Source organism: Stigmatopora nigra, chromosome 16 (genome assembly GCF_051989575.1).
Source record: "Stigmatopora nigra isolate UIUO_SnigA chromosome 16, RoL_Snig_1.1, whole genome shotgun sequence".
In the NCBI taxonomy this organism is placed as follows: domain Eukaryota; kingdom Metazoa; phylum Chordata; class Actinopteri; order Syngnathiformes; family Syngnathidae; genus Stigmatopora; species Stigmatopora nigra.
The window spans coordinates 9,446,917-9,463,475 of NC_135523.1; the positions used below are offsets into that span (position 1 = coordinate 9,446,917).

Below are 16,559 nucleotides of genomic sequence, written 5' to 3' on the forward strand. Positions count from 1 at the left end.
TGTAAGTTATACAAACTTTCACAATTAAAAATGCTCAATCAGATTAGGTGGGGAAATTAAATTTAAAAAATCCACTCAAAATTTCACATTATCTTAATTTTTCTCTATTTTCGGTTAAAAGCGACAGCATGTTGTAAGATCGCCCGTGGCCCACATTTGAAAAAAAAAATCCACCCTCACCGAGGCTCCTTGCTGCTCAGTCCACTTGGTTAGCTATTTCCAGAAAAATGTGATGGCCGCTGCCCGCTATGTTTCTTCTTCGGTGCTGAGTTGAGTGACAGTCACCTGTCTTCCGACATTTTCGGAATGGCAAACGGGAGAAGGGATGTCTCTTCCGCTTGCAAGTTTCAGCGTGAATTTAAAAAAATTTATTAGCATTTTTTATTTGGATACTAATATAAAAAACTGATGTACTGAAACCGTGACGTGGTTAAGGACGACAGTATTTTATGATTTACGGCATTTCATTGATTTGTGTCTTACTAAATGCTGAAAGTATTTGATTTTATACAATAGATGCAATACTAAGGGGACTGCATTAAATTTGTGTAATTATCTTTGTTGTTCAATTTGATATCAAACAGCAAGAATTGCTTTCCTGCAACACTATCACCTTTTCCCTACAGCTTGCTTTTCAAATCTGTGTGTGTTCTACATAGCAGCAAGAGTTCCTCTGTAAATGATTTGTCGCCAAATCATTTATTTGATTTATAAAGGTTTTATGTCTTGATTTCTGCTTTACCATAGAAATATTAAAAATGCCATACATTTAATATCCACATTGTTGAAGTGATTTGATTTATCTTTTGTGTTTTTCTGCAGATAAATGAGTTAAGCCACATTCAGATTCCCATCATGCTCATGCCAGATGACTTCAAGGCTTATTCTAAGATCAAGGTGGACAACCATCTCTTCAATAAGTAAGATTTTTAGGGCATATATGTATATTTTTATTCTTTTGGTAATGATAATTATAGTATCGGACCAGGAGTTTATTTCTTAAATATGTGGTTTCCATTTTTTTTTCGCTTTACAGAGAAAACATGCCCAGCCATTTCAAGTTCAAGGAGTACTGCCCCCTGGTGTTTCGAAACCTCAGGGAGAGGTTTGGCATTGATGACCAGGATTTCTTGGTATGGAAATGTATTTAAATTTTACAAATTCAAACAAAATCATTTTGAAAAAACTTCTTTGCAAAATGTCTGTTGATTGATTTCAGTTCATATTGATATCATTTGCCATCTTTTGAGGGAAAGCATCTTGTGCAGAGGGTATACTACTAATTGCTGAAAAACAACCATGGCTAAAACTATCCGAAGATGCATTTATTCTGTTATGGCCACTTTCACTTTTGTTCTCTCTCTCTTCCTCATTTCCCCCCCTCGCCTCCTCTCCTCTCCTCTCCTATCCTCTCTTCTCTCCCTCCTTCTCGCGCCCAAGACAACCCCCAATGATCATACAGTGAGTTAGCAGAGTTTGGAGGTCATTGTGTCCCAGCTCAGTGCAGCTGTCCATCTTGTGTGTTTGTAGCAGTGTTTAATGTGCTATAAGAATCAAGCGCTAAGGAATGTCATGGCGTTACCATCACAGAACTACTTCCCAAATTAAACCACTATTCTATTTTGGCTTTAGCCAAGCAGTTCAGAAAGAAGAAATACTATTAGGTAGCATTTACCTCTACACAAAAAAATAGTTCAAATCAACTTGTATGCTGGTTGCTTTTTCTTCCCATAAAGTCATGGGGAAGCTGAACTCAATTAGGGGTCAGCCTTTTCATGGATAGAGGCCATCTACTCTATATCCTACTGTGAAGGGCCTCAAAGGTTATTTCTCTGCAGCAAAAGTTGCTGAATAGTTTGAAGAATTTAGAGACAACCAAGGGCACAGGACATAACTAACGCCTGAAGAATGAGACTGAGACAGGATGATGGGATCAAGTTACTTTCAGACTTCTCAGTGTCTGGACAACAGCTGCTTGTCTGTGTATAGGTTTGGTCCAGAACTATGTGTGGGTTATGTTAAAAAGAATAATGTTGAAAAAAAATAAAAGTAGTTTTGGTCCTATCCGGTTTATATTTTGTTTTCATCCCTAAAATGACCAGATCATGGTGTTGAATCCTTTTACTTTGCTATCGTACATGCATTTGAACATTTTTAAAAGTAACACTACAATATTTTGTGGTTTACTGTATTAAATATCACTTATTCACATATAGTTGTTTTATTATTATGCATTCATTCATTCATTCATTCGTTCATTCATTCATTCATTCATCCGTTCATTTATTCATTCATAGAAGCACTTTATCCTCATTAGGGTTGCAGGGGGTGCTGGAGCCTATCCCAGCAGACTTCGGGCAAGAAGCGGGGTACACCCTGAATCGGAGATCAGCCAATCGCAGGTCACAATGAGGCAGACGACCATTCACACTCACCTTCATAACTAGGCGCAATTTAGAATGTCCAATCAGCCTACCATGCCTGTTTTTTTAATGTGGGAGGAAACTGGAGAACATGCAAACTCTACAAAGTTGGACCGTTAAGCCGATGCGCTAACCACTCATCTGATGGGCCACTCATGCTAATTACTTCTTTTTTTTTCCGAGCCTCGCATTCATATTAATCAACTATTTTGCTTCAAATGGAATAACAAATGTCTCCACAAAAGTTCTTTTTTTCTCTTACAGCACACTTAAACAAAAAGACTCATTGAAATCTTCACTCTTTGCAGAACTCCCTAACTCGTAGTGCTCCCTTGAATAGTGAAGCCCAGGGACGAAGTGGGGCTCGTTTCCATACTTCTTATGACAAGCGGTATGTCATCAAGACTATCAGCAGTGAAGATGTTGCGGAAATGCACAACATTCTAAAGAAGTACCATCAGGTGACATAAGCATTGTAATAACTTCTTATACTATAATTCACCTGAATATGTCGGTCTGTGTCCTTTTATCCCGCTTTATTTGGAGACTACAAATCACACTGACATCAAATTTGGTAGTAGGGCTCATCTTTGGCAAAGAACAATCTTATTATTTTTGCAATTGGTAAAGAACGGACTTTATAATCACACAAAAAATCTAAATATGACACAAAATATTGCTTCCCCCAGCGTATGTCGCGTTGCCATGGAAACAAACCATTCATTGAAAAACACTGATCCTTGTTGATTAGGATAGCTAGTTTAGATTTGTTTAAGCAATATGGATACAAAGAAACACTCAAATTAATCTAAATGTGATGGATTCTCAGGTGAAGTCATGCAAATTATTAATTTTCTGAGCCTTTTCTTCTTTATAAAATGTGTGTGTGTGTATACTGACTCTAGTTATTTATTTTGGACACAATAGCAATAACAAAAAGTAATATTTAACACATTATTTTCATTGCATTTTGCAGTTTATTGTGGAATGTCATGGCAATACACTGCTGCCTCAGTTTTTGGGGATGTACCGGCTCACGGTGGACGGGGATGCAACTTACATGATTGTTACACGCAATGTCTTCTCGCACCGCCTTTCTGTCTTCAAAAAATATGATCTCAAGGTAAGTGGAGGTAGTGGGGGGGCTGCTCTGGGGTATAAAATAAACTTCAAAGAGGCCCGTTAATCAATATCATTTATATTTTTATTTTCATCCAGGGTTCCACTGTAGCAAGAGAGGCCAGTGACAAGGAGAAGGTACAGTCCTCCGTCAAATTTGGTTATTATGCACACTCCTTTAACCATTTTTGTGATTAGCTGTGACTCAATGTGATATCCTGTATTTTGACAAACTTAACTTTTATACTAAAATATATATTTTGAAAAACTTGAACAATTGGTGGCATGCTTACATCTGTTTTTTTTAAATCAGTCCACTCTAATGCATGGACAATATATATGGTATAGGTTCCCAAAAACTTAGAAACTGGTGACTGTTAGCATGCTTATGTTTTCCAGGGAAAAAAAATAAATGTTGTATTCAATATAAATGCTAATTTAACATACCAAAAAGTACCTACCACAGCTTTAATCAAGTTGAGGTCTGCTTTCCCGTTGGGTGATGATACATTTGCAAATATTCATTCCTTCAATTAGGACCTATTTCATTGTTCCATCCCCATCTTGTCCCCTGCATGCTATATATGTTCTTTAGTTTGGTTCAATCTTTCTAACCTCGCTTCCTGTAGTTCAATTAGTCCCTCTGCTTGCTGTTTGTATGTGAAGGATCTGGGTGCGTGTGCGTGTTTGTGTTGGTGTACCTTTTAATTTCATTTGAAAATATCCTGTGTATATATAGATTAAGTGATCATATTGCTTAGGTTTTTGATTGTGCTTTCTTTAGCTTTGGGAATGAAAGAAACATCCTTCCAAATTCTGAGCACTTTCTTGTTTAACTTGTCCACAACAGCCCGTGATTGGGCGAAAAATTGCTGACCACACTTGTTATAAACCCACTTGTACAAGAAATTTGTCAGTACATGATTTTACCGCAAATATCCCCAAAAAAACTATGACCTTTAATTTTTCATTTTGTTTTTAACATGCGTCATGGGGTTGCAACATAAATTTGATTTACTCTTATGTAAATGTTTATCTAATTCCTTGTATAAGTTGTCAAATCAGAAGAATATCTTTCCCAAAGATTATTTTTAATTTAAACTTTCAGTGTAAATCAGTCAGTTTAAAATATTATATGCACCCCTTAACTCATTCGCAATTTATACCAAATGAATAGACCCAAAAAGAAAATAAAATCAACTCTACAATTTTTAAACCATTCAAAAAATTGGATACTTAAATTTGTTAGCTGGCATTGAATCATGATGAAGCACACAAATTATAATACAGTCATTCCTCTACTTACGAAATTCATTGGTTTCAGAACTTTTTTTTAACTTGCATATTTCGCAGGTAGAGCAGTACTTTATATATAAATTCTGTAATTCTTTCCGCAGTCCTCAATGTGATCAATGTGTCCCACTTTTGTCTGAAATATGGGAGAAACAGACAAAAATGAAAAGAAAATGATAGTATAATTTATTCATGTATTAAAATGAATAACAAGCATGCAAAAACATCATTTGTGCAGTAGTACAGTAAGGAGGATCCTAATGTTAGCACACGATCATATGCACATAAACAGACATCTAAACAACTTCAAATTACGAATTCAAAACGACTTGGCATTAAATAGATCTCCAAAGGACTATCAGTCTCCATCTCACCGTTCAGTACAGAGAGGCAATGCCAAGGATTCGTCGCTTTTAACGCTTCCTTTTTTGCTTTTATGGCGTAGCGATGGCTAGGTGGTGAGTTACAGCAGGTCATAATCCCTTGCAATATCAGTCAACCATACGCCACTTTCATATCTTCAGTTTTTCGATGAATAACAGGGCCCGCTTATTCATTTCATTCGCACCAATAATTTTAAACAAAGAACTCTGTGACGTTAAAACAGAATTGTTGTCCTGGGAGGCTCCAACTGGAAGTAAATCTAGCCGCAATAATGTTATCAGGATAATTTCTAAATAAAATAATGGATATGTGAAATGCCATCACATTTAGGGGGATTTTGTAACTTGGATCTTGTTTTTGTATGTTGGGCCAGATCAAAGGGTTTTGTAACCTGAAAAATTCATACCTGAGGCATTCGTAAGTAGAGGTACGACTGTATTTGTTTTTAGAGTTTGTAGTGGGTCATTTCTCAGAAGATGGCAATTTTTTTGTGGTTACCTATCAGATATTAACCAGAATTATTGTGCTAGTTTCACCTAGCTTTTTACTTTTAACGTGGCTTGATTTGTGCTTTCATTCAAATTCTACTCTGCGGAAACATATTTTCAATGTCCCTTTAGGTGGCACTGACATTAATGGGTGACTTTTATGTTGTTTTACTGTGTGTTTTGTTCCTGGTCTTGGGTAGGCTAAATCACATAACCAACTTCAGTGTCTTCAGTCATAGTCCTTTCAAGTAAGGCCATTAGCCACAAAACTTGGTTTCACAAGATTTCTTTTTGACCTCAGAGGGAGGAATATGCCAACACATCACTTAAGAAGCAACCAGGAAGCTCTCACTCGAATTCATTTGGAAAACTGCATAAAAAATATGAGGCTCTAAAATTATTAAGGCATTTGGGCATTATTTTTGTCCTCATTGACTCTTGTTTTTATTTTGTAGTATCTAGTGGCAAAATAAATGTCCCTTCATTTTCTGTATAAAATAAGTCTGTTTGACAATTTCAAAAGTATCAGTAATGTCCCTATTCTCTTGGTTGATGCACAAAAATCATAACCCACCTTGAGTAGAGACTTTTTGATCCAAAATCATCTACACAGGACTGTTCCTTGTGGCAGGCATATTGTTTATATATTATTTGATGCAGCAGTTATCAAATTGTGTTTGCTCAATCTACAGTAAATCCCTCGTAGGATCGTTTTCTGCTTAGGCGTTGTAAGAATGTGACTCAGAAGGATTTAGACTTTCCATTTGAGTTCATGGTGTCTAATTATCGTGCAACATGCAGGGGGTTGAGAAGCAGTGAGGTATGTCAGTCCTAAGGGACTCCCTGAGCTAAATTTAATCCCATCACTGTCAAGCAAAATACAATTCTGGGTTATAAAATAATGAGCCATTCATTCATTTTCCGTCTCGTTTATCCTCACAAGGCTTGGAGTGGTAAGGGGTGGGGAGGATCCTGAGCCTATCCCATTCAACTATGGGGACTAGGCATGGGACACCCTGAATTGGTGGCCAACCAGTCATCGGGCACAAGGAGAAGGACAACTATTCACTTTTGACCTAGGGCCAATCTGAAACGCTGCATTTGTAGTTGGGGTTATGTTGTAGTATCTATCTTGCATATCATTACAAAAAAAGCACTAAGTAGTTGTGTTTATAACATTTCAAAAGTAGACTGTTGGACATAATGTCATTGTTAGTGACGAACAGTTGTTTGCTCGGTAGGTGCTGTGTATGTTTTGAAATGTTTTCAGATACTCACACAACAAGCATGCTAGGGTTATTTTCTAACTGCATGACTGTCTCCCTTTCATGCACGCATTTGCATGTATAAAGATTCTTCTGCATCTTTTTATAGTTATGTTCTAACACATTTTAGTGTGTGAACACCAGCCCCATTCTGTTCCACATTGTTTTTTCACATCACTCGTAAATTTCGCTTGATCCCTAATTTAGGAGAGCTGGTGTAGGTAAATCTGATATTTGAGCATCTTTATGATAATTTTGCACGATTAAAAGAACAATCTTCATATTAGAACGCTTCTTTGTATGTGCCACTCCTTGCTTCACACTGGCAGTGGCTTGTCTTCATGAAACACCCTTACAAAAAGTTTAATGTGCTGATGATATGAAAGCTAAGTAGGCAGTAGATGTAGCGCCACCCCAGAAGAGTTGTTGGTTGTTTCCTTGATACACTTTTGTAGTTTCTTTAGAATAACTGACAACCTGCCTCTTTTCTTGGTCAGCTGATGAAAGGGTCAATTTTCAACAAAACTAACATGAGGTGGAAAACATTACCGCAGAGTTCCAACACAGTAATTATAGGAATGCTGTAGATTAAAAATTATTAATGTTTACAATGCAGCTGAACCAGCTCACCAGACCAAAACCGTATCTTGCGTTGTCCTCTCCAACCCACTTCCAATTTTGAAGAAAAAAAACATGTTTTTACATTTTAAATACTTTGCTTTTACTTCCTACTTCCTTCCTCCCTTCCTCTCTCCTTTCTTCTCTCCTTTCCTCCACCCTGACCGCCCCTTCCTCGCTTCCCCTTTTTCTAGCAACCGCCCCCACCAGAGGACGTGCCCCTGCGGCCCAAATCTGGTAACGTTCAGCAAAGGCTGCAAACACTGCGGATCGCTACGCGCTTTTACTGCGCCATGAAACACGTAAGAGATGTAAGACAACCAGGGCTCATATACCAGGCATGATCTATTAACCAGTATTCCTTTGTACTTAGCTTTTTTCCCAAGCAAGATTCCTTTCTACTCCAAGATGCAAACTTGGCATCCACATGTAATCAACCTTTTTTCAATTTCTTAGTCCGATCATTCAAACATCTAACCAGGAGAAGTTCAGTGTTAGGCAGTTTGAGATCGCACTGTTTTAGAGAGTCAAAGAGACTCTGCTAAGATGGAGAGAATGTGCTTTAAAAGCATTCGAGCGCTGATTAGATTTACTGGCTCGCTGCCTCTGTTGGCACACCACTTTGTTTCGTGGGGGAGGGGGGGTATTGGCATTCGACAAGTAGCAGCCCTCAGTACTGTAGTTAAAAGGATATCCAAGAGATGACTCAGAATATACAAAGTTTGTTTCTAAGTACAGCGTGTGCTATTAATATGACCTAAAAGGAGTGTGATTCCAGTTTTGAATACGGTGCGGCTTCTACCTCTTCAAAAGTAGTTTACCCCCATACAGACACACTTCGAGAACATACAAAATATGCCTAACGGTTGAATAAATTCTTTTAGCTGTGCTGCTTGTTATTAAGAAGGTGAATTCTTATGCTGATTTTGTATCAGCTCAAGATCTTTATTGTGGAACCTCTTAAAGGCAAAGGTAATCCAATGTACAATGGGAAATAATTGTTCACAAAACCTTAATTTCTACAACATCCTCACAGCATACAAATTTAGACAGAGGTTACTTTGATGTTGTACAAAAAGAGACTTGCATAGTACCTCACAAACATTATATACATGACATTCCTTAACTATCCAAAAAGTTCAAAAAAGACCATGAACAAAAATAGGGTGTGTAGTCAACACTCATCCCTTTTCTGAAATATTTCAAGCACCCTTTTGAATGTTAGTGTTTAAGACGAAAATACCATCAGATCAATTTTTGTACGACACCGAGACAACCCAAAGAAAGAAAAACTGCAGTTTCTAAATGATAATTTTTATTTACCAAGGCAAAAAAAAAATAACAAACTTGTCTGGCCCTCCTATGTAAATCACCAAATAACTGTGACTAACCACAATTGTAGGAAAGCTGAGTTCAATTTCATAGGCGACACCCACACCTGATTACCACCTGGTGTTGAAACCAGAAATCACTAATAGAATGTGTCTGACAAAGTGAAGCGGGCTACAAGATCAGAGCATCAGGCCACGATGCAAAGAAATTCAAGAAGAAATGCAACGACAAAGGATGGACATCTATCAGTCTGGAAAAGGTTACCACTGTCCCAGTCATCCACAAATGGAGAGAACAGGAAAGAGCGGCAAAGCTTCCCCGGAGTGTTCGGCCAGCTAAAATTACTCCAAAAGTGCGACGGTGACTGATCCAGGAAGTCACAAAAAAACTAGAAAAACATCGAAATAACTGCAACTCTCGCTGGCAGTTTAGGTCAATGTTCATGACTACACTCAGGAAATCACTGGCCAAAGCTGGCATCCATGGCAGAGTTCCAAGGCAAAAACCATTGCTGCCCAAAAGAATATAAAGGTTCATCTTACTTTTGGCATTAAAACATTTGACAATCATCCACTCTTGTGGAAGAACATACTTTATGTGGACTGATGCGTCAAAAGTTTGAACTTATTGGAAGGTGTGCAGCCCATTACATTGGGTGAAAAATGGCACAGCATTCCGTCGAAAGAACGCTACACCAACAATGAAGCATAATTGTCACAATGTGATTTTCTGAGGCTGCTTTGCTGCCTCAAAACTAGGACGGCTTGCTGTAATTGGTGGAAGAATGAATTCTGCTGTCTACCAACACATTTTGAAGGAGACATCCAGCTCTCAGTTCATGCGATGAAACTTCAGCGCTCTTGGAGCATGCAAAATGACAACGATCCAAAGCACACCAGCAGGTCCACCTCTGAATGGCTAAAAATGAACAAAGTTAAGGTTTTGGAGTGGCCAAGTCAAAGTTTGGTTTTAAATCCTATGCTGTGGTGTGAACTGAAATGGGCTGTTCATCTAGAAAACCCTCTAATATTTCAGAATTGAAACAATTCTGCACGTAAGAGTGGGCCAAAATTCCTCTAGAGCGTTGTGAAACACTCCATTTTTTCACAGAGGGGCAGTCTGTAATTTCTTCTGCCGTGGTAAATAAAATCACCATTTAGAAACTGCATTTTCTATTTCCTTGGGTTGTCTCTGTGTCATACAATAATTGGTTTGATGACCTAAAACCTTTGTATGTGGTAAATATGAAGAAAAAAAACAGAAATCAGGTAGAGGGCAAATACTTTTTCACGGCACTGTATATTTATTTTTCCTTCTAACAGTGTGTGTCTGTACTACAAGCAATACTCTGCTAGCTGACATTTAAGGATCAGACCTAAATTGATAAACCAAGCCAAATAATTCAAACCTTTGACACAGAATTCTTGAAGCGAAGGTTCACCAGATAGCAGCATTAATGAATACACCGACAATCTGACCATTTGTAATCGCTTAATTGAGGTCCATGTCTGAATATATGTGTTCAGATGTCCTTTTTTGTGAACTGTTTTTTGTGGTCTTGTGTAAAGCTGCAGTCTATAATTGTATGTATGTGTGTGATGTGTGAGCTCTTTGTACTGCTACAGTCTGCTTTAAAGTTGTGTTGCTGCTCTAAAAATGCTATAGTCACCAAACTGCTGCAGAAAAACCACCACCCCCCTCCCCAACCATGGTTACCTCATTTCCTCCTCTCCTTATCCTAAACATTAGGCCCCATTCTCACTGAACACCTCTTCCTCCCACAGGCTGCTGCCAGGATTACAGAATCTTGATTCCGAGTAACATTTCCCAAATACCTCGACACAAAACATGGTTATTTATCATAAATCCTGACAGAAGAGTTCCGTTAAAAGAAATAAAAAATAAATAAATCTGTCATTCTCTCTTCAGCCCACTGCAGACATAAACGTTCTTGGCTTTGGGCTTAATATGCAAATCAGTGTATAGATCTACCAGATGCTTCAAAAATGTTAAAACATGGAGCAAAAACTATATGTTTACAATAGCAATAATTCATTTTAAGATAATGAATAAAAATCTGATCACTTATGAATACAGCATCAGATGGGTCTGTACATTCCTCTGCGCATGCCGCATGCACTTCTTATTACACAATTAATAATCGTGTGGCTTGAAAAGAGGTGGGCCTTGGTTTGGACATACTGCCTGTGTTTGCTGGACAGGCAGGCATATCTCACAAACGATTGGTTCAAAACCTCAATAATGCTACTGGGTGTTTCAACATGCTGAAGATTTTGGATTCCTTCTTGACACATTTCGAAGAGAAATGTACATTTTGAAATACCTAAGTATACAATGGATTGAAATCCATGGTTTCTGTATGTAGACGTTACTGTTTTTTATGAACTGGGAGAAAACAACCAAAATTCTGATGCTGGTGTGCGTCATTTATAAATGCGGATATGTTTCCTTTCATGTAAATCATTTCTAAATTGTTCTCTTCTGGAGTTTTCTTTATTTGGATGACTTAATGTTTTTATAACATGGAAACAAAAACCTTTCAAAGTATCAGCATTTAGGCATGTTTTTGCCCAGTTCTTTCACTACCTTACTTTGATTGTTGTCAATATAAGTACTAATGACAATGTAACGTGCTAATGGATAGGCTAAGGAGCTACCCACCTATAAGGACAACGACTTCATCAATGACGGCCAGAAGATCTGCATAAATGATGACAACAAGAAAATGTTTTTGGAGAAACTTCGGAAAGATGTGGAAGTACGCCTTACACTTGCAGTACATCAAAGATTAACAGTTTTTTAAAAATCTTTTGTACCAATATCATTAAGTAATAATGCTTTAAACATCAAAATCTATGACTTTCTATTTCTAAACAATTCAGACACAGTTCTCATTTGATGTATATACTGTCTATTGTCAACATTATTTATATAGAGTACCTTAAAATCAAGCTTAGCTGATTTAAGAAATGCTGTATAGCTGACATATGATTTAATATATAAAAACATAAATAGAAAAATGAAATAAAAATACAAAACAGAACAAACACTTAAGTGAACACTAACAGCATACTTTCAGTAGTGCTTTATTGTGCCAATTTAGGGCACACCTGTGCAATAATCAATTGAGCAATAGGATGCTCACTCACCGATTTAGATGAAGTATATTGTCTGTAAAATGTTCACGAAAATTTGTATTTTTCTGTGTTTATTTTTGTTCACTGTATATTGCTATTGCTTTCAACCCAATCTTTCCATCATATTTTAGTTCCTGGCACAGCTAAAGCTCATGGACTACAGTCTTTTGGTGGGGATCCACGATGTTGAACGAGCGGAGCAGGAAGAAGTTGAGAGCGAGGATAATGAGGGTGAGGAAGAAGGCGGTGAGAGTGACGGAGGGGCCATCGGAACCCCTCCTGACAGTCCTAGCAACACTCTGGACAGCACCAAGCATCTGTCGCCTGGAGAGTTTGATCCCACAATTGACGTCTATGCCATCAAAAGCAGTGAAAGTGAGGCCCATTGTGCTCCTCAAACTCCCCCTGGTGGTCATTTTCTCATCCAAATTGTTGTCCTACAGGTTCTTCAAGAAAAGAAGTTTACTTTATGGCCATCATTGACATCCTGCAACATTACGATGCCAAGAAGAAAGCCGCCCATGCCGCAAAGACGGTCAAACATGGAGTGAGAAGCATTCTTCTTTTTGTTTTAAATTAGAAAATGTGTTGTGTAAATGCAGTTGAATAGTTGCAGTGCAACAGAAGTTCATATTTAAAAATGTTGCCTCATTTTCTCTCCACAGGCAGGAGCTGAAATTTCAACAGTGAATCCTGAGCAGTACTCCAAGAGGTTTCATGATTTCATCACCACTATTCTGTCATAGCCCCCACAAACGCTGAGGCTCTAAAAGTGGGAGGGGGGTAAAGTGGGTCATAGGGGGACGAAAAGAGATCGAGAAAATGAAGGTGCTCTGATGTCTTTTACCCAATTCCTTTCCTGTCCCTGTTTGGCCTTCCTCTAACAGTTGGGTGCCACACCCTGCAGCAGCTAAAACATTGTTCGTTTACATTGAACCTCTCCTTAAGTATTGTTTGGTTTTCTTAAGACGAGATGGTTGTCAAAAGCAGGTGTTTTTTTTATGTGTTTTTAGTCCTCTTGTCTTTTCATTTTGGTAAAAATGTGGCTCTTTTACTGCTTCTCATCATTTTGCCGTTTATGTCAGACTCCCTCCTTATATTGGCTAGGGTCGGGGTGTGACTTGTGGTGTGAGTAGGAGGTGAAAAACAGTACATAGCACACTTGAGAGCTGCAAACTATTTTGCCTACTGCTGCTGTGCTTTAGGGAGTAGGAAAAAAGTCTTCCAGTAGTTGTTGATCAAAAACAACCAACAGCACACCACCCCTACATCACTGCTAATTCTCACATTCTCTGTAAGGCCATTGAAAGTCTCTTATTACACGCTCTTGCCATATATTTGATGCAGCGCTTCTTCCCATCCTGTGCTCTTTGGTCCATTTTCTTGTAATGCCGACTGAATACGTTTGACTAAGGGAAGTATATGTGTCTATTGACATTGTTAAATTCATTTCTGAGGTAGCGTTCTTTCAGGAGTGAGCAGCCATAAACAGGCTTCCGCCAGCAGCACCTTATGTTAAACAAATGAATTATTGCACTTTTTTTGTCATTACAGTCCATACAAACATTTGACTTATTATTATGTTTGCTTCAATTAAGTGAAATCTTATGACTGATGTGTGGAAAGGCTGCAGGGACTTGCCTCCATTTGGAGACCAGCCAGTAAAGTATTACTATGGGACAAAGGGTAGAAAACAACGTTGCCTGCCGTGATCATCATAGAAAGCCCATGGCCACCTTGCACTTTCGGAAGCAGAAATCTTAGAATCCTAAGAATTCGAATACAAATGCGAATGTTTATGCCCCAAAAATAAAACATTCAAATTGAACAAAAAATTAGAAGTTAGTTCGCAAAGACAACACGGAATTGTCTACAAAATGAGCACGCCACGTGTTTCCACTTTACTCCCATGTCACTTGTGCAACTTCATCAACAGTTATTACATCATTAGTTTAGCCCACATCTCGTGTTGGGAATCACACAAAAATAATAGTATTTTCTCGCTTATAAGCCGTATTTGGAACGAAAAAAATGATGACTGAATCATGGTTATATGCGCACAAGACTTGCTGCGTTGCTATACTCTTTCACCAGTAGATGTCGGCAAATTAATATTTAGTATTCGTTGGTTATTTTCTGTTTTGCAGTACAAAAACAAAGAATTACTAACTTGATGATATTTACTTTAATTTTGTGCTTTTGGTTCATACAGTATCTCAGAAATGCCACGTGCAATGATTTTTCTTAAGATTATCTTTTCAAAGTAACACATTTGTTCCCCCTATAAAAACCATGAATATGGAGGTGAAAATTGTGAATCGGGGGGCAGCTTACAGGCGAGAAATTGTGAAATTTTAAGTCAATTTTTAGGGTGCGGCTTATATGCGAGAAAATATGGTAATCTAAAAATGGATTATCTTCATTACTGCTTCACACTAGCTGCATGTGTTGGGAAAAAAAGGTAACTGCAAAATTTGACACCTTTTGTTTACAGAGCACCTTTAAATGGGACCTTGCCTCTGCAAGAGTTACATTCAGCATTTACTTCCTACATACTAGTGACAAATGACAGATAACCACATGTTTATTTAAATACCGTGAAAAGTTGCACCCCAACATTTGTGTTAAAAGTAACCATGCTTCTCTTTTACCTTGGCTGTTGACTTTTCTAAGTGTTATTGTGAAATGATGGAGGAGCGCATTTTCTTGAGGGGGTTCCCATTTGTGTTGGTGGGGTTTTGTATATTTTGCACACGAGGAAAGGAACCAAATGTTACAAAAACAACCCTAATTATTCGATGCGGTCTTAAGAAGGGAAATGCAATATATGTGTGTGTGTGTTAAAGTGAGAAAAGTGATTGTGTGCGTGATGTGTAGTAGTTCTGTATAACCAACTAAAGCAAGTAACGTCCTCGTTGAGCTATTTTAACCCCTGTTAAAGTTTTCCATCACAATATGTTTGTGTAGATATCAGAATATATTCACATTTATATTTTTACATTGGATTTTAGTCATGAGATATGGTTGTGATTCAAAATTTTAAAAAACTTAAGTCACCCATGGGGATGAATGACGGTGCTTTAATAATGAATAATAATTATGCTTGAATTTCTGAAAATGCTTACTCGGATGTGCGTAAAAGTTTTTAAAAAAAAAATTGCATGTCACAGCATTAAGTTTCCTTTCTCCTTTAGTCAGTGTTGTCTGTTCAGGTTTTTTTTTTTGTTTGTTTGTTTTCCTGTATGTGTCCCCTTAAACTTTTGATGTGTACGTATGTTGTTTGACATCACATAGTATTCCGCCATGCTTTGTTTTCATACACTGTGCAAGATGTGTGCCTTTATACACCGAAAATTATTTAATTTTGTATTTTGTAATCTTTTTTTTTTTAAATAAATTTCAAAATGTTATTTTGGTAATAAGGTGTTTACTTTGCAATATGATACAGCTTTGTATCCACGCCCTTCTCAATTTTCTGTATGTATCATGTTCATGTTTTGAATTGTAAAACCCTCCTGAATGATTGTTTAAACCAACTAAAACAAGCTGTGTTCACAAATCAGATGGTGATTTAGTCATGTTCATCCTTAGATTGTCTCCCTTCTCTGCTGGCCCTGCCTTTTTGCCCGTATGCAGATGTGTGGATGTGCTTTTTACTGGTAGTTTTGTCCTTGTAAGGGAGCTGTCAGCCATCCTCATTTTGTATTTCGTGTCTGCCCAATTTCGTACACTTGTATTTTCTTGCTTCCACGTGATATAGTGGCGCAGTGTGAATACTTAAGTTTTTAAAATCCCTTGTAGAAGCGCATCCATGCGATTGTTGTAATATACTGCTTATTAGGCAGAAAAGGAAAATGGCATAGGAATCACCTTTTAGCTGTTATGGGCCCTCGAAACTTCCTTTTAAACACAAGAAAGTTATGTCGAGAGAGTCGTACATGCTAGGAGTAATTTTTTGTAGATGATTTTATTTGTATTAGCAGTTATCAGAATGAGGGAATACCAGATAACAAATGATTTTTTTTTCTTTTGTTTGTAAATTCTCTCAGCTGCCTTTTGAAAACTTGCCAAAAGTATTTTTCAGAAAACCCAAATCAAATCAGGTGAAATTAAAGGATAGAATTGTTGTATAACAAATAACTGAAGGTCAGGCAAGAGAGAAACTAAAAGAAAAATTTTGTTTGTGCTTCAGGATTTCCATTTATTGAGGAATTAAAAGTGGAAAAATTTTATGAAACCAACTTCACAGACAGGCAGCCCCAGACTATACACTTATTTGTTGAAGCATTGTATGTATGTTTTTATGTGTGTGAATTTGATCGGTGCTGTCAATGGTTTGTGAAAGTTCAGTGGCTTTATGCCCCCTAAAAAAAAACAATGTTTATTGTTCTTAACATTAAGTGATGATAATACATTCTGCATTCCATAAGCTTTCACTCAAACCAATAAAAGCACTTCTGCTTGACTAAAGAATGAAGG

General features: G+C 37.5%; 1 protein-coding gene across 3 annotated transcripts in view; it reads left to right on the top strand.

Annotated features, from left to right (window-relative positions):
- pip4k2aa (phosphatidylinositol-5-phosphate 4-kinase, type II, alpha a) overlaps positions 1–16,553 on the top strand; it is a 24,760-nt gene extending 8,207 nt beyond the window's left edge. The window contains exons 2-11 of one of the 3 annotated variants that reach the window (XM_077736184.1): positions 823–920; positions 1,037–1,133; positions 2,732–2,884; positions 3,400–3,546; positions 3,642–3,680; positions 7,785–7,892; positions 11,588–11,701; positions 12,212–12,455; positions 12,524–12,627; positions 12,746–16,553. In XM_077736184.1, coding sequence (XP_077592310.1) covers positions 823–920; positions 1,037–1,133; positions 2,732–2,884; positions 3,400–3,546; positions 3,642–3,680; positions 7,785–7,892; positions 11,588–11,701; positions 12,212–12,455; positions 12,524–12,627; positions 12,746–12,826 — 1,185 coding nt within the window. In that variant the 3' untranslated portion in view covers positions 12,827–16,553. Of the gene's footprint in view, positions 1–822; positions 921–1,036; positions 1,134–2,731; positions 2,885–3,399; positions 3,547–3,641; positions 3,681–7,784; positions 7,902–11,587; positions 11,702–12,211; positions 12,456–12,523; positions 12,628–12,745 lie in introns of all 3 variants that reach the window. The other 2 variants (XM_077736183.1, XM_077736185.1) reach the window with 2 other exon arrangements.
- Positions 16,554–16,559: the final 6 nt, after the last annotated feature.